At 38.9% G+C, this 21,194-nt stretch overlaps 1 protein-coding gene across 1 annotated transcript in view; it reads left to right on the top strand.

Annotated features, from left to right (window-relative positions):
- The window catches only part of LOC148364860 (integrin alpha-5-like), a 106,628-nt gene that overhangs the window by 14,516 nt on the left and 70,918 nt on the right, over window positions 1-21,194 (top strand). Inside the window, exons 2-4 of the mRNA XM_088339063.1 lie at window positions 6,059-6,183; window positions 16,376-16,476; window positions 16,553-16,676. Coding sequence (XP_088195189.1) covers window positions 6,059-6,183; window positions 16,376-16,476; window positions 16,553-16,676 — 350 coding nt within the window. The remainder of the gene's footprint in view (window positions 1-6,058; window positions 6,184-16,375; window positions 16,477-16,552; window positions 16,677-21,194) is intronic.

Here is a 21,194-nt window from a genome sequence, read left to right on the forward strand (position 1 = left end):
GGAAGACATTTGGAACCACCAGGACTCTTCCTAGAGCTGGCCGAGATAAGAGATTAAATTAATACAATTTGGAATGAGGCTGTAACATAACAAAATGTGGAAAAAGTGAAGCGCTGTGAATACTTTCCGGGTGCACTGTATATTAAAAAAAACTTAAATATCCCAAAAGGTTTTGCTCTTTTTAATATATCTCCTGTCAAAAGTAGAAACATGAAAATGCTACACAAATTATTTTGTAAAAACGTCACAACATTCTGAGAACAGGGAGCCTGATGTGCTTACCTTTGGCGCAGACGGAGAAGGGCGAGAGACGGGAGGGAGTGCTTGCACTTTTTGCATAGCTCCACCCATCCCTCCCACTCACCCAATCAAATAACTTTAAGTTCTCTTCCGGTCTTTTGGCGTATTTACAATTTGTTCCGTGGATTCATCAAAAAGTATCTGAACACTGAACACAGATTATATAGTGAGCTTTTATTTAAAGGATTCTTTAGCGTTGTACAGCCAAAACGAGTTTTTTTGTGTGACACCTTGGCTGTTTAATTGTAGTGAAATCGTGCCCTATATATTCTGAAAAGTACTTCTCCATTGTTCAGCTTTGGTTTGGCTCTGCGTGTATCTGAACAGGAATAACAGCTCAAGTTTTGAACGAGATGGAGAAAATTTGCATGCAATCTAATTCGACAGCCAATTCAGTTTGATCTCTGTTATTGTCATCAGCCACCCATACATTATATTGGGCTCTTCACTTTCATCCCAGTATTTAGTCAAATTTAGGATAAAAGCATCAACATATTCAGATATACTTTATTGTCATTCTTGTACACGTGTATACAGAACGAAATGTCGATACATTGAATGTACAGATATAAATAAAATGTTGTATTGAGTTGGAGTATTGAAGTACTAATAATATATTAATAATTATACTAATAATTACAGCTATGTATATTGTTACACAGTAGTGCAATGAGTGCAAGAGGAGCAGCTAACCATATTGGCTGCTTTGTAAGATAAACGCTCAAACTTGCGCGTTTCTGCATATGAATACATTACAAATGTATTCTTGCTGCTGAAATCCACTCTAATATTCATCATTCCAACATCTGCTATACACAGTACTTTTAGTTTTTCATTGACACGGTGTGGTCATGGAAAACTTGGGACTGATGGCCTACTGCCACATCTGCCATTCTACTGGCAAGATAATATAAATGACTCTTCCTTGTGTAAGAGCTTTTTCTTTTCAGATCCAGTTCATTTTTTTACTCCGGTACGATACTCATTGTAGTCATTGATGCCAATAGTTTATATTGATAACACTAGGAAATAGAAATACTTACTGCTGAAAAAAATGACAATTACAAAATGATATGTTTTAATTCAAACACTACGTTTTTTTTCTTAGTATTGTATTTATTTAAAGGAACCAAGTATAATATTAAACTACTAGCTGTTGCTGTATTGTGTAGTGCAGCCAAAAACAAGTGCTAAAAAGTACGAGGAAGACAACACAACCCACACCCTTTGTCTTCTCATTTTTTGCCAGCAATCACAAGTTTTTTGGCTTTAGGGCATACCCATAACAGCAAGATTATGAAAAATCAGTTCCCTCTTGGTCAAGGGTGGGCAAACTGCGACCCATGGGTGACGTGTGGCTCGTCAGGCTTTTTAATTCGGCCCGCCAAACGAAAATGGTAAAAACTATATTGATAATATATTGTCACACTAATAATATACATTCATTAGAATATAGAATAGAATCGAATATACCTTTATTGTCATTGTTACAAAATGGGTTAACATGTTGTGACAACGAAATTGGGCATGACACTCCAGTTTCACACATTCACAGTGAGGTAAAAAAACCAAGAAGATAAAGGAACAGAGAAGATAAGCTTATAAAACAAGGAGGATAAGGTTATAGTTATAATTTACACAATATTTACACCAAAAATGTCGGCATGTAGGATTACTCACTTTTCTTGGCCATTTTGAGATTTCTGAATAAATCAGCTTCCCATAGAAAGCTGCACTTTGTGCAAAAGTGCACAAGTCGGTCAACCAATCGAATTGCAGATAACAAAACAAACACCATTTCTGCCGAACTTATCAGCTTGACTTAGAATTTTTTTCTCTTGATATGGGCATTTCCTAAAAATGATGATGATAATTATACTATTAAGTGTGACGATATGTTAAGAAAATAAATATTTGTTTTTGGTGCCACTCCTGTCCCCAGTCTCCCTTCTTGTACATCCCTGCCTCATAAAATCAAATCATGAAGCATTTTTCTATTCTTGCTATTTTTATCACATATTTTATTGATTTTATTAAGCTTACCACGTGTTGTGAGTCATCATTTTATTCCTATTTAGTTTCTTTTGTCTTTTATTAGCATATTTGGTATTGGAGTCATCCAAAAGTAATTGAAAGTAATCAAGTTAAAGTAACCCTACCCAACCCTGCTTGTGTGTTTGTTTGTTACGTTGTTCCTGGTTTAGCTATTAAATCATATCCTTGGTTTTAGCACCCTGACTCAGTTCATGCTCCCTCTACACTTGGGTCCACCCAAAAAACCCCAACAATATTAATTGCATTTCATGCAAAGAAAAACGTTTGAGCTAGTCCTAATTTAGTTGAGTTTTTCCGATGCATAGTATCAAATCTATGACTTAAAAGAAGGGACATATATGTATGAATTTCAAAACCAATTTGATGAAATCGTCTATTTTTAAACAAAACTCAAATGGAATAACATGTGTGAAAGTCTTTTTTTTTGTCGTGTATTTTGTCGTGTTTTTTGTCATGTATTTGGTTATTTATGTATTTCAGTTTTTCTTTTGTCTTGTATTTAGTTTTATATTTCGTTGTGTAGTTTGTCGTGTATTTTTTGCAAATTTTGTGATTTATTCTGTCATGTATTTTGTTAGGCATTTTGTCATTTTTTCCTTTATTTATATTGGTATCTATTCTGTTGTGTCTTTTAACATGTAGTTTGTCGTGTATTTCGTTGTGTATTTTACCTTTGGTTTATTTCAGCATCTATTTTGGTATTTATTTTGTTCTTTATTAAGTTGTATCTTTTGTCATGCATTTTGTTGTGTATTACATTATTTAATCCGTCGTGTATTTTGCCATTTATTTAATTTCAATTTTCGTTTCAACATCCATGTTGTCATGTTTTTCCTTATGTATTTTATGTTGTATTTTGACGTGCATGTTGTCGTGTATTCTGTCATATTATTCGTCATTTTTTTGTATTTTGTTGTATATTTTGCTGTGTAGTTTGTCGTGTATTTCGTTACATATGTTTTTGCACATTTTGTCATTTTTTTTTGTAGACTGTTTTTGAACTTATTAGCTCTTCTGCCATCTTTTGTAACCCAATGTTCCCCATGAAACAATAAGAATCCTCTCCTGCTTTAGATGATCCTCATGTTGAGTAAAATAAACACAAATTTCTCGACCTGCATGTTTATATTGATTATGTGATAGTTCAAGTATTGATGTTATTGGTCAATATTGCTTTTTGTTTTTTTCTTCAATTTTTTTTTTTTACATTTTGTCTTTAATGGTGTTACAAAAAATCGAAGGAGACCATAAGCATAGGGGCTTCCATTGAAAAACAATTTTGTAAGTATCACATTTCCCACCTAAACAACACACTGAGCCACACTTTAATACCATCCAGAGGAGAAGAAAAGAAAAAAATACAATAAAATGAAAAATAAAAAAGCAGAAATAATAATAATTACAACAATATGGATAGTGTATGTATGCATACGCATACTGACACACACATACATACACACATAAACACGCACACACACACACACACACACACACACACACATATATATAACATATAAATATATATATATATATATATATATATATATATATATATATATATATATATATATATATATATATATATATATATATATATATATATGTATATATGTATATATATGTATATATATGTATATATGTATATAAGGCAGCACGGCGGCGCAGTGGTTAGCGCTTGTGTGGCACAGTTCATGTCTTGGGAACCTCCTGCGTGGGTTCAAATCCAGGTCCAGACTTCCTGTGCGGAGTTTGTATGTTCTCCCCGTGCTTGCATGGGTTTCCTCCGGGCTCTCCGGTTTCCTCCCACATTCCAAAGACATGCATTTCAGGTGAATTGGCTGGTCCAAATTGTCCCTAGATGTGAATGAGCGAGTGAGTTGTCTGTCCCCGTGTTGTGAGTCATCAATTTATTCATATTTAGTTTATTTTGTCTTTTATTAGCATATTTGGTATTGGAGTAATCCAAAAGTAATTGAAAGTAATCAAGTTAAAGTAACCCTACCCAACCCTGCAAATAACGTTATATCCTGTTTGTCTTATGCTTAAAAAAATGATCACGGGTCATTCATACGTTTCCACTTTTTCTACAACAAGTCAGATTGCAGTGTACTGGTTTGCCCGTGTCCCTGCGTCCTAGACGCATCATTTTTTGCTGGGGACGCATTGTGTCAAAATCAACGTGCGTCCCCGGGAGGCAAATATTTTGACACTAAATTGTCGTTATTACCCGATTTTTTTTTTTTTAACAAAGATTTACCGCACTACAAACTTTTCGCCAGGCAGATCCACCATTGTTGTTTTGGTCTCGCGCAAACGAGATCTCGTTGCTTCGAGATGACGTCATTGTTGTGGCGGTTGTTGAGTGAAAGAGAAGTATGCCTCTGTAAAAACAGTTGGTATTAGGTGCAAATCAACAAAAAAATGGTAATTTCTTCAGTGTCGGTAATAAGTCGAAACATAATTCAGAAAGTGATAACAACGGCAATAATTCCGGCACGAAAAAACGGCGGAGAAATTCTTCAGAAGACCGCGAAAGCAAGGAAAACACGTGTTTTGAAGCGAACGATTCGACGAAAGATAAACAAAAGAATTCTCCTAGCAAAAAAGGACTTTTCTGCCAAAATGGACTCAATTACATTCCTGGTTGCGCTATGAGGAGAATGATAATGGAGGCTACATGTTCTGTGATGCATGCACCCAGCGTGACTGTCACGGTCGCCTTGGTGACCAGTCTGCCCCGCCCCCTGGGCAACAGCTGAAAGCATTTCCACTAATGGTGGGTCTGTATTTAAGGCTGCATGGTGGGCTCTGCGGTTGCGGGTTCATTACTACTCTTATACACAATCCCGGTCTGTTATGCTTGTCCTGTTTTAGTCTGTTATGCCATGTCCTGTTGAGTTCGTGCCGGAGGAACTCTGTATTGTTCTGTTTTGCCCCGGAGTATTGGGCGACTTTTATTTTATTAAATAAAACTTATGGATCGTCAACGCATTTGAGTTCTCCCTTCATGCCTCCTGCCTCCGTTCTGGTCCGGTCACCTTCCACGCCACCACGCCTCGTGACAGTGACAAAAAAACTGAATTTGCATAAATCATTTCGCAATACTTTCAGAAAAGCACATTGGATCGGCACAACGACAATGAAAACCACAAATTAGCTATGGAAATTCCGTTGCTGCAATTGGACCTTGAGAAGGCATTACAACTGTGGCGGGACAGCAAACCACGAAGAATATATGAACTGAAAAATCTGAAGTGATTAAAACTGCATGAATATATAGACTAATATTTCAGCAATATTATTTTGTATAATGTACAATATATACTATTCAGCTCAGAGTTAAACTGCAGGATATCGATGTATGATAGAGAGGGTTGCCAGGTCTTGTTGAAGCCCTGTAGGGAACTTTCAAGAGAAAATCTGATTTTCTCAAGCTTCAGGTTTTGCAGTATTTCCCTAATCCATTTGTTGTGTGTTGGAGGCGATGTATATCATATTGTTTTTTGAATGAATAAAACATTTTTTTAACCTCAAAGAGGTGCTGAATAATACACAATGTCCCCCTGGAATATAATTTAACCTAATTTTCCTCAAGGCAGACATCAGATACCGACACCTCAAAAGCTGGTATCGGCACTGACGCCGTTACCTGGTATCGGTACTTGCCGATCCCTGATTTGTGTTCTTTCTTTTCGCTGTACAGCGTCAACATTTTGATTGGTGCTCCCAAAGCCAACACCAGCCAGCCGGGAATTACTGAAGGTGGAGCCGTTTTTCTCTGCCACTGGAACAGAACTAACTGCAGCGTTATCAACTTTGACAAGCAAGGTACAGTTACGCCTCTTTAATGAAGTCATTACCAGTGTTTATTTTAGCTCTGAAAAGTGATGGGTCCCGGGGACTCGCATGCTCAAAAATCTATGGGTCCCAAGCAATGTTCCCTGTAATTTTCCTTATGGGTCTGAGCGTTCACACAAAGATGGTGAGCAACGCTTGAAACAACAGTGAGCAACCATAATCCCAAGTGTGGCAACTAAGTCATTATCAAACGTGTCCAAAACTTGACATCACCTTACATTTGGCTGAGTTTCCGGCAATACAAAATTATTTTTCTCTTTTGAATGAATTGACTCATGTACTATTGCAAAGGTTGTACGGCCTTCAAACGTCGTTTGTTCTTACAATTCTTTCACAAGATATCAAGTCAAGTCAAGTCAAGTCATTTTTATTTGTATAGCCCTTAATCACAATAAGTCTCTAAGGGCTTCACAGATTAGTACACTATGTTACACAGACTATTTTTCAGCCGACAAGAAGAGTAGGCTATTATTCATATGCAATGGAGTAGAAGTGAGTTTTAAGTTTAGATTTAAACATTTCCACTGAGGTTGCAGATCGGATCTCAGGGGGAAGAGCATTCCACAGCACAGGTGCCCGAATGGAGAACGCTCTCGAACCAGCAGAACACTTCTTTGCTCTCGGGATCACCAGAAGACCGGCACTCTCAGATCGTAGGCTTCGGACCAGGACATAGGGGCAGATCAGATCTGAAAGATAAGAGGGAGCAAGTCCATGTATGATTTTGTACAATACTAAGAGAACCTTGAAGTCACATCTTTGGCTCACTGGGAGCCAGTGCAAGTTAGCCAAAATCGGTGTTATGTGATCGTACTTTTTTGTCCTAGTTAAAAGCCTCGCTGCGGCATTTTGTACCAGCTGAAGAGACTTGATTCTGGACTTCGGGAGACCGGAGAGTAGTGCATTACAGTCATCGAGACGGGAGGTAACAAACGCATGAATTATAGTTTCCGCATCAGACTGAGACAGCATTGAACGGATTTTGGCAATGTTACGAAGATGGAAGAAAGCGGTTCTAGTAATTTTCTTTACATGCATCTCAAAGGTTAGATCAGGGTCAAATATGACACCTAAATTTTTAACTGAGTCACTCTGTGTGATGTGACATTTGTCAATGTTCACAGCAGTTTTTGAGAATAATTCACGGCATTTAGATGGACCAATGACTAACATTTCGGTCTTTTCAGAGTTAAGACGCAAGAAATTGAGTGACATCCACTCTTTTATCTCAGTGAGGCAGGCCTCCAAATTTCCACAGTTTAGTGTGGAAGATTCCTCCAACGGAAGATAGAGTTGAGTGTCGTCTGCGTAGCAGTGGAAGCTGATATTGTACTTGCGAATAATGTCACCTAATGGAAGCATGTAAATGTTGAAAAGAAGGGGGCCGAGCACTGAACCCTGCGGAACACCGCAGGTAACATTAAAGGGCTCAGATGTCATTTCACCATATTTAACACAGTGCGTCCTATCTGAGAGGTAGGATCTGAACCACGAGAGGACGGTTCCTGAGAGACCAATCCATTTTTCCAACCGTTCTAGTAGGATATTGTGGTGCACATTTCTTTTTATTTCCTGATATATTTTGTCGGATAATACTAACATTTTTGGGGGCTTATTTAGTGGGTTGTAAGATACGGAACTGTACTTAATCACATTTTTTCAGAGGAAGTACAATGTTGGCAACAAGATTCACTTGATATAATTGGAAATTATTTGAATGCAACACAAATGTTTTCTTCTTTTTCCCTGTTTTTTTCCAATTTTTTTTAAATTCCTTTAAAAAAAATCTCATTGTGTTTATTTTTTCCGAGCTGTTACTTTTTTCTTTTTGTTCTCTATTTACCTTTTTTACTTTCTTTCTTTCTTTTCTTTTTTTCTGGCTTTTTCTGAATTTTTCCTTCTTTTTTTTTCCTTTAGTTTATTTTTTTCTCAACTTTTCACTACTTTTTCATTTTGGTATTTTTTTCTTTTTTGTTCTGTTTCACCCACTTCCTTTAAGTCATTTCGTGCACAATTTTACATAATGTTTGGTCGTGTAGGGATCAAAGAAGCAAAAACAACCCGAAGAGCCGTTTGGGACCCGAAAGAGACGGTTCTCTTTAGTGAGCCGAGCCGAAGAAGCCGGTTCTCGAAAAACTCTACTGACTTTACTCAACTTCGTTCGACTTCGAGATTGACTTCAAAATACCGCATTTAGAAAACAGCGTCAGGGGAACCTGTGTATTTTTACCTTCATGCACTGTAACTTTGACTTAATTTGCTTCTTAATTAGCAATTTCGAGCCCAGATTTTTGTGCGCTGGCTAGAATTTCTTGTGCGCTGAGAATATGCGGGCAGTGCGCGATTGCCCTCAGGCGCAGCTTAGAGGGAATATTGGTCCCAACAGAGATCTATGGGTCCCCAAAATTTAGTGTTATTGAGGTTGAAATTGTAAATCGGCGATGAATATGTAATATAAATATATGTATTCATTCAGTTTTAATCATCACAGTTTATTGGTAATACAAATCAGTTATCTCTTCAAGATTTTTCAGTTCACAACAATATTGTAAATTATACAAGATAATATTGCTGAAATAATTATAAAAATCTATATTTTCATTCTGTTTTAATCATCACAGTTAATTGGTAATACAAAGCAGTTATCGCTTCAGATTTTTCAGTTCTCAATATTGTACATTATACAAAATACTAAAGATACTGCCATCCACTTAACTATCTTTAGCAGTGAAAGCATGGCCAAGTCTTCTTTTTGATGTTTTATCCGTTCATACTTGCCTCTCTCTTCCTGCAGCAAGAAAATTTTCATAGGTAATTTGTGGTTTTCGTTGTCATTGTGCCGATCCAATGTGCAATCCAGTTTTTTTGTCACGCTGGGTACACGCATCACAGAACATGTAGCCTCCATTATCATCCTCCTCATAGCGTAACCATGAATATAATTGAGTCCATTTTGGCAAAAAAGTCCTTTTCTTGCTAGGAGTATTCTTTTATTTTCTTTCGTCGAATCGTTCGCTCCAACACAAGTGTTTTCTTTGCCTTCGCGATCTTCTGAAGAATTTCTCCACCGTTTTTTTCGTGACGGAATCGTTGCCGTTGTTATCACTCTCTGCATTATGTTTCGACTTATTACTGACACTGAAGAAATTACAATTTTTTTGTTGATGTTCACTTTAACTCGACGACAAGCACCACAACAATGACGTCATCTCGAAGCAACGAGATCTCGTTGTCCAAGATCAGCGTGCAGACGAAAACTCGAACCGCGAGACCAAAACAACAATGGCGGATCTGCCTGAGGAAAAGTTTGGAGTGCGGTAAATCTTTGTTAAAAAAAGTAATTGGGTAATAATGACAATTTTGTGTCAAAAAAGTTGCGTCCCGGGGACGCAAGTTGATTTGAAACTATGCGTCCCCAGCAAAAATGATGCGTCTGGGACGCAGGGACGCGGGCAAACCAGAACACTGCATTACCTCACAGAAAATCACAAACTGAAGGAACATAGTCAACTCAGCAGTGTGTAACCATCCTTGCAAAGTTATGGAATAATCTATAGTTGACCTGGGGGTCCGAAGTACCTCTCCCTGACACGTTAAAGCCCTGAAATCCAGTCTCTCTCTGTTTGCATTGAAAGCAGCTTTTGATGTCTTCAGTGTGTTTTGATAACGGCTAGATGGCAAAGGATTATGTGTTCCGTCTTTGATTCCTGATTGAACTCCAGCTGAGCGTTGCGCCCGGATTAGGGTAAAGTCACCCCTGGGGCGAGGACCCCGGTGCTTTCCCCACCCGATAATCACCCCCATCAGAAAGGCAGGAAGCGATAAGCGCCGGCATTTAAAGATCACAAGGTCTTTGGTACTGTAAACAAAACTCGCACTGTTTATTGTTCACAGTATACTGTGTAACAGTTTAAGTCAGAGAGGAGACATTCAGAATAATAGAATAGAATAAAATATACCTTTATTGTCATTGCTACAAAATGGGTTAACATATTGTGACAACGAAATTGGGCATGACACTCCAGTTTCACACATTCACAGTGAGCTAAAGAAACCAAGAAGATCAAAAAAAGAGAAGAAAAGGATAAGGTTATAGTTATAATTTACCCAATATTTACACAAAGAAATGACGGCATGTAGGACGTTACATATAGTTGGTATCGTAAGGGTTTGTGCAGTATGCATTTGGTGCAAAAATAGTCAACACAGTGCAAAAAAATAGTCAACATTGTGCAAGGTGAGCAGTAAACATAGTGCAGTCAACATTGTGCATGGGCATGAGTACCATTTTACGTTCGTATGAGGTAGCGAGAGCAGGCAATGTCCTCCAGACTGGGCAGAGAGCAACCGACGATTTTCTGGGCTGTTTTGATGACCCTCTGGAGCGTTTTCCTATCTGCTGCTGTGCACACAGCATACCACACCGTAATGCAGTATGTTAGAATGCTCTCCACAGTGGCTTTGTAAAAGGACACCAGCAGTTGCTGTTTTAGATGATTTTTCCTGAGCACTCTCAGGAAATGTAGTCGCTGCTGGGCCTTCCCTACCACCGGTGCTCTGGTGTTTGCAGACCAGAAGAGGTCGTCGGAGATGTGCACACCCAGAAATTTGAAAGAGTGGAAAGAAGTAACTTTTTACTCTATTTGGGTGGACCCAAATAAAGAGAAGCAGGACCGGAGACAGGGGTGCTAAAAAAAGAATGGTATTTCATAACAGAACCTCGAATTAAGTAACAAACAAACAAGAGGTCGAAAAACACATAACATGCCCAAACAAAATCAAACCTGACAACATCCAAACCAGGAACAGAGACCAAAACAGAAATGGACACGCAAGGATCAAAGTAACAAATAAACAAGGGGTCACAAAACAAATAACATGTCTGAATAAAATGAAACCTGGCAACATCCAAACCACAAAAAAGACCAAACCCGAAACGGAAATGCAAGGAACAAAGTAACAAACAAACACGGGGTAACAAAACTACTCACAAATTGTCCAAAAAATAAACCAGAAACCCACAAAACAAACCTGGTGCCGCTGTGTAAATGCAAATGACACGACGCAGTGTTTTGTCTGAGCAGTCAATAAAAAAGTCTAGGGTATTTAGGGACTAGTGTGTGACTCAGGTGCCCTCTGGGGTAGGATGGCATGCTGGATCCTAACAATCCAGGCACACTGCCTGTAGAAATCTGTCACGGTTGCCATGGCGCCCAATTGGCCCCACCCATGGACACCAGCTGAAGCTCGTTGACGGATTGGCTCCCTGTCTATATTCAAACGCTTTCCTGTCATTAGCCTTTTGTCGGTGCGTCTGAGAATATCCATTTTTTTTGCTCCTGTTTTGCTCCCGCCACGATCTGTTTGATTTCGACTTTTTCCGTTCCCGACACCGTCATCGCTTCCACTTCCGCGGCCAACGATCCCTGGATCAAGTGTGCGCTCCTTTCTCCTTTCCCCAATAAAACGGAGTAACGTTACGCGAGTGGGTTCTGTTTACTATTCTGGTCCTGACAGAAATCTGTTAAAGGGACACAGTTTAATATACTGTCTAGAAACACTAGATGTTGCCGTGTAGAGTAATAAAAACCAAAAGGACTGCTACAAAGCAACAAGGAAGAATACAAACTATGAAAAGTCCAAGTGACCAAACCACACCATTTTCCTTCTATTTTTTCCCCCCAGCCTCTCACAATGATTTTGTTTTATTGGGGCATCCATAGCAGCGATATGATGGACAATCATTATATAAACTAAATACACATTTATGTGTATGAGGATTGGAAAAAGTGCATGTTCATATGCTAGTTCATGTATTTTTGCACTAAGGCGCTAAAAGATATACACTGCCTATGTTTAGTTTTTAACCTTTAAATCACAGGTGTCAAAGAGGCGGCCCGCGGGCCGGATCAGGCCCGCTAAGGGATTGAATCTGGCCCGCGAGACAACACTCAGAGAAGCGCAAGAGAAAAACAAGCTGCAGGTTGAAATATGTCCTCTTGATGTTGCCAAAGCCAGGTGCCTCGAACAAAGACATTGTACTTGTGTTTCTTTCTCTCACTCCCTCTCTCTCTTTCTTTTCCACCCTGTTTCCTCCACTCTGTCTCTGTCTCTTTCACTCTCTATGACTGTTTTTCTCTTCCTTTATTGCTCTTTGTCTCTTTCTCTCTCTGTGTCTTTTTAACTTCTTTTGCTCTAACTTCCTTTTTTCCTTTTTCTCTTTCTCTCTTCATACCCTTCGCGCTTTCTTTTCTCTTTTCTCTCCTTCTGTCTTTCTATTTCTCTTTGGATTTCTTTCTTCCTCTCCCTTTCTTTACTCCCTCTCTCACGACTTTTTATCTTTTGTTTCTCACGCTCCCTCCCTCTCTCTCCTTTTCTTTCTTTGTCCCGCCCTCTCTCCTTTTCCCTCCCTCTTTCTCTTATTTCTTTATCTCTTATTCTTTCTCTTTAATCTACTCGTCCGGCCCCCGACAGAATGTTTGTTCTACCGTGTGGCCCCGAGTTGAAATGAGTTTGACACCCCTGCTTTAAATGATCAAGGTTATAATCAGGGTTGGATAGGGTTACTTTAACTGGATTACTTTCAATGACTTTTGGATGACTCCAATACCAAATATGCTAATAAAAGACAAAAGAAACTAAATATGAATAAAATGATGACTCACAACACGTGGTAAGCTTTCTCTCCTGGCTTTGATCTCTTTGATCTCCGGCAAAACGAACATAAAATGCGACAGAAACAAAATGAAAATAAATCCAAACATCATTTTTGCCGTTCCATGTATTCCTTTACTCCACAAGCCTGCACAAAATGGAGTCATTTTATTCCTATTTAGTTTCTTTTGTCTTTTATGAGCATATTTGGTATTGGAGTAATCCAAATGTAATTGAAAGTAATCAAGTTAAAGTAACCCTACCCAACCCTGGTTATAATATGCTGAAGTTGACTATATAATGTTTTGTCTTCAAGTTCCTTCAATAAATATCTTTCGAAAGTCGTTTAAAAGTGTTATTCTTTTTTTTTTTAACTTTTTATTTCTCACACCAATTTTGACAGAGGTTTGATTCCACCATCTTACATCGACACAAATTATATACACTTGACACACTCATATATAACAGAAGGAACAACAAAGAAGAAAAAAATACTATTAATAGAAAGGAAGAATAAATGTTCATACAATACATCCATACAAAAAGAAATATATATATATAAATATATGTATAAAAAAATAATAAATCACAATATACACCCAAAAAAAAAAAAAAAAAAAAACACACACATAATAATTAGGGGGAGGTGTTTAGACATCAAGTAAAATTTGTGTGATAGGCTTCCATCTTTTCTCAAATTGGTCAAGTTTCAGTTGAAGTCTTGCAGTGATTTTTTCCATAATGTACATTTGCTTTAATTTGTCTCTCCATTGTTTTATGTCAGGCGGTTGTGGTTTCAGCCAGGACACTGTGATCATTTTCTTTGCTACCAGAAGCTTTACCCTTAGTATATATTTCTGTTGACCAGATAGTAATTCTTCTGGCAAAATTCCTATTACGTAAGCCTTTGGGTCCAACCGCAACTCCCAGCCAGTGATTAATTTTATTTCTCTCTGGATACTTCTCCAAAAATTTAATATTACAGGGCAATTCCAGAAAATATGCGTAAAGTGTTATTCTGTGGCTAGCCCCCTAAAAACAATGCGTTTGTGTCTTTGTGTTGTACTTCTGACACGGCAAAGAAACATTTTTCTATTTTTGTTTCATTTCTGTTACAAAAATGCACTTGATTGTCATTTCCCAAATGTAAACAAAATTATATTGTTAGTAAACCCTCTTTAAAAGATGTTTTGATGACTGAATTAACATCCTCACGAGCTTTATTTTGATCCTATGTCATTATAAATTTTTTATCCATACATTTTACAAGTAATGTCTCATCTCATCTCATCTCATCAGCCGTACCGCTTATCCTCATTAGGGTCGTGGGGGGGGGCTGGAGCCCATCCCAGCCATCTCCGGGCAGTGGGCAGGGGACACCCTGAACTGGTTGCCAGCCAATCGCAGGGCACACAGGGACAGACAACTCATTCGCTCATTCACACCTAGGGACAATTTGGACCGGCCAATTCACCTCAAATGCATGTTTTTGGAACGTGGGAGGAAACCGGAGTGCCCGGAGGAAACCCACGCAAGCACGGGGAGAACATACAAACTCCGCACAGGAAGTCTGGAGCTGGATTTGAACCCACGACAGGTTCCCATGACATGAACTGTGCCGCACAAGCGCTAACCACTGCGCCGCCGTGCTGCCTACAAGTAATGTAAATGCCATAAATATAGATGTAAGGGCAGTTAGTGAAACTTTCAGGTGTGCAGGCGGCCAGTGCGCACCCAACCAAGATAAGTTATGACATTTTCCTCTCAACGATTATTTTTCGCTAGAGCTAGAACAACTGGAGTTATGTTGCTGTTGGCGAATATATTATTGTCTTCTTTCTATGCCACAGGTGTCAAACAGGCGGCCCGCGGGCCAGATCAGGCCCGCTAAGGGATTGAATCCGGCCCGCGAGACAACAACAAGAGACGTCAAATCAAGTCTTTTTTGTTTGTATAGGCCTTAATCACAAAGAGTCTCAAAGGGCTTCACAAGTTATTACAGACAATTTTTTCAGACTATTATGACACCATCCCCTGATCTGGAACCAACATGGGGGCAAGGAAAAACTCAAAAACCTCAACATGAGGAAAATGAAGATACCTTGAGAAGAGAACGCACATGTGGCATCCCCCTTTCAGGATGACCAGACAGCAAAGGATGTTGCAATCACAAATAATACAGAGATATTGTCCAGGAAAAGTATAGACGTATAGTATAGAAAATATAGAGAAGCGCAAGAGAAAAACAAAAAAACAAAAACACAGAAAAACAAGCTGCAGGTTGAAATATGTCAACTTGATGTTGCCAAAGCCAGGTGCCTCGAACAAAACACTTGTATTTCTCTCTCTCTCTTTTTCTCTTTCTCTCCCTTTCTCTCTCTTTCTCTCTCTTTCTCTTTCTCTCTCTCTCTTTCTCTTTCTCTTTCTCTTTCTCTTTCTCTTTCTCTCTCTCTCTCTTTCTCTTCTTCACCCCTTTTCTCCCACTCTGTCTATTTCACTCTCTGTGTCTTTTAAGCTCTTTTGCTCTAACTTACTTTTTCCTTTTCTCTCTTCATACCCTTTGCGCTTTCTTTTCTCTTTTCTCTCCTTCTGTCTTTCTATTTCTCTTTGGATTTCTTTCTTCCGCTACCTTTTTTTTCCCCCTCTCTCCCGACTTTTTATCTTACCTTTATTTTGTTTCTCACGCTCTTTCCCTCTCTCTTTCTCTTTCTTTGTCCTGCCGTCTTTCCTTTTCCTTCCCTCTTTCTCTTTAATCTTCTAGTCCGGCCCCCGACAGAATGTTTGTTCCATCGTGTGGCCCCCGAGTTAAAACGAGTTTGACACCCCTGTTCTATGCCCATACATTTGTGATGTCTTTTACATGCACCGAAGTGTAGCATAGTATTTTTACAAAAGTGGGCCGTCAGGGTTAGGATTAGGGTTAGGGTTAGGGTTAGGGTTAGGGTTAGGTAATGCACACCGTATATAAATCACTTTTGAGAACTGTTATGCACTTTCAGTGCGAGCGATTTGAGTAGAAAAAGGCAAAATAAACCTGTTCAAAAGTGATTTATATACAGTGTGCATTACCGTTCGATTACATTCACAACAAATACAAAGACGCAATGGTTTAAGTTGTATTACATTCCCAACAAATGCAAGACAAAGTGGTTTTGGTTATATGTTCGCCATTAAATTCCTGAAAAGTGATATAAAATTGAGATAAAACCAGGTAAAAGTGCTTATATTAGCTAGGGGATGCAAATCTGGCAGGGATGCATTTCTCGGCATAACACCGGCTCCTGTTGTTAACTTGCCTATCGAGCCGATTCGTTGGGAAGGACAAATCACTAAGGGTCATCACTGAAGGCCTATGTGTGAAAAACACAGCCTCCCACTGTATTTTCAAAACACTGAGTTTAAAGTGTTACTGTCAATTTGTTGGAAGTTTGTGGTTAATAGGAGGTCTCTCATAATATTTGGGAACCTTTATTGCTGTAAAAAATGCTCTTGAATTTTCCTTTAACAGGTGATCAGTATTTCTATATAAATGATGTGAACACTCGAGTGGAGTTCAAGTCCCATCAGTGGTTTGGAGCAACTGTACGGTCACAAGGCAACAACATTTTGGTATGAATTATCGCTCAAACTCATTAATGTTATAGCAATCCATCATCTGAAGGTCTGAATGTGTGTTCCTTTTCAGGCCTGCGCTCCGAGGTACTACTGGAGAACAGAACATGATTTGCCTTTTTCTGATATGACAGGAACTTGTTACCTCTCTGTGGACAACCTCAAATCATTTGTGGAGTACGCTCCCTGTCGGACAGGTGATGTCATGTTTTTATTTTCTCTTTTGAAATACAGTAATCCCTCGGTTATCGCGGTTAATGGGGACCAAGACCACCCGCGAAAACTGAAAATCTGCGAAGTAGCGGCGCCACTTCAAAAATGCTTAAAAAAACGTATACAGGTATACAGTATACCCCCCTGTATACAGTACACCTTATAGAATACGGGTAGAGAGAGAGAGAATATGTTGTGGAAAATAGACTTGCATTTGTAGAATAGAGTTGCATACATTTAGAAATGTAGAAAGACTCGCTTACATTGCTTACAGTAGTGAGGGAATGTTGACATCATTCGAGAAGATCCTTGGCAAGACAGTTGAGTTTCCCTAAAAGGGCATGAGACCTGCAAGGCCCCTCTTCAAGGACTCTCTGAGCAAACTGAGGCGAACAACATGTCCTAATAAGGGTACGACAGCACCTTCCTTGTTTTACTGAGGACTAGGGCCGCCTTTTGGGTTGTACTCAAACTGAAGCCATAAAAGCATTGTTATGTCTGGAGTTCTCTGAGTTTCTTTGGGATGACGAAATAAAAGGCTCCCCCTCATGGCAAGCTCCGGTGCACTTTATTAAATCACGTAAGAAGACTTAAAAGATTATCGAACCTACATTTTCTCCTACAAGTGAAATTCATGTTATAACAAAAAAAAAAACTGTAAAATATGTTGTATGTACACGGAATAGGACTGCGGCGAAACCCCTACGAACCATTCAATATGATTGTATTAACCGCTCTCAACCCCATGCAGCCATCGCAGTTTATTTCGCTTGTTAACACTACCGGTTACATATTGAAAAAATAAAAACAGTGAAATTGTGATATTTGATGTGTGTTTGTGAAGCGTTTTGGGAAACAACAGTTAAAAAATGGTCTGTGTTCATTTTAAAGAAAGTGAAAGAGCTACCTTCTGACAATAACAACATACTTTAGCTAGCGGCATCGAACGGCTTTTACAACAAATACACGAAACCACCCACAATTAGCCGTTCCTCCATGATAAACTGAGCGCCACATAAGAAGGGGGTGAGGAGGGAGGAGTTAAAGGAGGGGGGGTGAGCGAAGCGGTAACTCACCATGACTAAGCATTGTGTCAGGGCCTCCCCCTCCCCTTCACAATAAGAGTGTCCACACCGTGTCCTCAGTTGACATAAGCTTGCGCTCAATGGCGTCAAGTCAATAAATGCTTTTATTGAGAAGGTAAGGTATATTTCTTAGACCGCAAAAGTGGAACCGCGAACTAGCGAGGTTCCACTGTACATATGTTCTACCTGTAGTGGTCAAACTACAGTCCGCCAACCACATGCAGCCAGTCAAGCTTTTTAACTGGGCCCACCAAATTAAAATGGTATAAACAATATGATATTACATAAAACGGTAAATAAAGTTAATAAAACAGTGTTGGTTTGGTGCCTCTCTTGTCCCAGCTGTCCCTTTTCGTGTATATTATATATTTCATCAGGCGTTATCGTGTACTGCGCTCAATGCCAACATTGAAATAGCTGTCTAGATTTTTTTAGTACTTGCTATTTTCTGTCATGTATTTATTTCATTTATTAACATATTTATCAGAAAAAACACTTTTGCATGAGTTTTTTAATGCATATTATGAATTCAGCTCGGTGGCCTAGCGGGTATGGCGCCCGCCCCGAGACTGGGAGGTTGTGGTTCAAGCCTCGGCCGTGTCATACCCGTTGTATTCCTGCTTGGCGTTCAGCATTAAAGGTTGGAATTGGGGGTTTGGTCACCTACTGACTGAGCGAGGGGGCTGGGAATCCCCTCCTCTGAATCAATCTCCCAAAAAGAGTCAGAAATGACTCTAGCCACCTCCCACTAGGGGGATATGGCTGTGGTATATAATATATATATGAATTTAGTGCTCAAAAGGGTGTAATATATTACTTTGTTTTTTCTCCTAGTATTTCAGAACCAATTTTACAAAATGAATCCATTTCTAAACAAATATAAAACAAAATATAACATGTATATTTCTGTAAATGAGAAAAAAATTGTTCTACATTATCATGTATTGTCAAATTATCAGATTCAAGACTATCAACAGATATAAAAATTCAGTTCCATGTGTTTTACTGTTGCGGTGCAATGAAATCTTCGAATATTAGCTTTATGCCCTAAAAATTTGCTTTGCTCTGTCTGCTGCAAAACTTTGAAATATCATAAAGAAATAGAGTAGATAAGCACCACATCAAGCCATTCACTATTTTGTATGATAAATGGAATGTTTTAGGGTCATGATCAATGTTCCCTGTAATTTTCCACGGGACTGAGCGTTCACACAAAGTCGGTGAGCAGTGCTTGAAACAACAGTGAGCAACCATAATCCCAAGTGTGGCAAGATAATTCATTATCAAACATGTCCAAAACTTGAGTTTCCGGCAATGCAAAATTATTTTTCTCTTTTGAACGAATCGACTCATGTACTATTGCAAAGGTTGTACGGCCTACAAACGTCATTTGTTCTTATAATTCTTTCACAAGATATCCATTTCTTTTTATTTCCTGATATATTTTGTCGCATAATACTAATATTTTTGGGGGCTTATTGAGTCGGTTGTAAGATGCAGAACTGTACTTAATCACATTTTTTTGTGGAAGTACAAAGTTGGCAACAAGATTCACTTGATATAATTGGAAATTATTTGAATTCAACACTTACTTTTTCTTCTTTTTTCCGTGTTTTTTTTCCACTTTTTTAAAATTCCTTTAAAAAAATCTCATTGTGTTTACTTTTTCCAAGCTGTTACTTGTTTCTTTTTGTTCTCTATTTACTTTTTTCCTACATTTCTTTCTTTTCTTTTTTCCTGGCTTTTTTTCAAAATTTTTCCTTCTTTTTTCTCTTCCTTTTGTTTCTTTTTTTTCTCAGCTTTTCACTACTTTTTCATTTTGGTATTTTTTTATTTTTTGTTCTAGTGCGGTAAATCTTTGTTAAAAAAAAAAAAAAAGTAAATGGGTAATTATGACAATTTGGTGTCAAAAAAGTTGCGTCCCTGTCACGAGGCGTGGTGGAGTGGAAGGAGTGATCAGACCGGAACGGAGGCAGGAAGGGAGAACTCAATTGCGTGACGATCCATAAGTTTTATTTAACAAAATAAAAGTCGCCCAATACTCCGGGACAAAACAGAACGATACAGAGTTCCTCCGGCACAAACTCAACAGGACAGGGCATAACAGACGGAAAATGTTTAAAACTAAAACAGGACAAGGCATAACAGACCGGGGAATGTGTAATGAGCCAGCGCCCGCCAAACCCACAACCCAGCCTTAAGTAGCAGACCAGCAATCATCTGATCTGCTACAGCTTGAGTTCGGGGGCACGGCAGACTGGTCGCCACGGCGACCGTGACAGTCCCGGGTACGCACGTTGATTTGACACTATGCGTCCCCAGCAAAAATGTCTGGGATGCAGGGATGCGGGCAAACCCCCCCTTTCTTTAAATCATTTTGTGCATAATTTTACATAATGTTTGGTCATGTTGGGAGGAAAGAAGCAAAAACAACCCGAAAAGCCGTTTAGGACCCGAAAGAGCCGGTTCCTTTTAGTGAGCCGAGCCGTAGAAGCCGGTTCTCCGACAAACTCTACTAGCTTTATTCAACTTCGTTCTCCTTCGACTCGACTTCAAAAAAACGCATTTAGGACACAACGTCAGGGGACCTCGTGTATTTTTACCTTCATGCACTGGAACTTTGACTTAAGTCGCTTCTTAATTAGTAATTTTGAGCCCTGATTTTTGTGAGCTGGCTAGATTTTCTTGTGCGCTGAGAATGTGCAAGCAGTGCGCAATTGCGCACGTGCGCAGCTTAGAGGGAACACTGGTCATGATGACAAATGCGATGATCGTCAAATAAATTAGGCATAAAACTATGAATTCCATGAATGACAATCTCCAGTGTAATGTTATGACAACAACTCAAGCGTTACCTAAACTTGCCTTTTGACTTTACTGCTTATTAAAACTTAAGAGGTGCATTAATGGTCCCTTCACAGGTATCTGTTGATATTATTGGATTTACTGTAAACAAACCTCCAACATCAGGGAGGTGTATTGTTGGAATTACTGTCCCCTTGACAGGGTTGGGTAGGGTTACTTTAACTTGATTACTTTCATTGACTTTTGGAGGTATGCGATCGTCTTTTTAGTAGCGTGAGGCTACCTCCCAAAGGCACGGTTTAGGATGAAAGTTATATTATTATTATTAAAGCTTTGAAAACTCTCTCGATGTACCGTCTTTCTTTGTAAATATGTGTAATATGTATTTGCAACTGTATATTTTTGTAATCTATTTATTTGTATTTATTTGAAACACTTATTCTGCAAGAGCAAATTAAAAAAGAGGGGCGGAGCAAACGCGGGCTGATGGGAAAGTGGAGACCGGTAAAGGTGAGTTTTTGTGGACACGGCGGACAATAATGGATATATATTTTTCCCACCCTTACCTTTGGAAATATACACTTTTTTTTACTTGGATTACTATCAACGGGC

This window comes from Urocampus carinirostris, chromosome 6 (genome assembly GCF_059441175.1).
Source record: "Urocampus carinirostris isolate Australia breed hairy pipefish chromosome 6, RoL_Ucar_1.0, whole genome shotgun sequence".
NCBI classification, from domain to species: Eukaryota; Metazoa; Chordata; class Actinopteri; order Syngnathiformes; family Syngnathidae; genus Urocampus; species Urocampus carinirostris.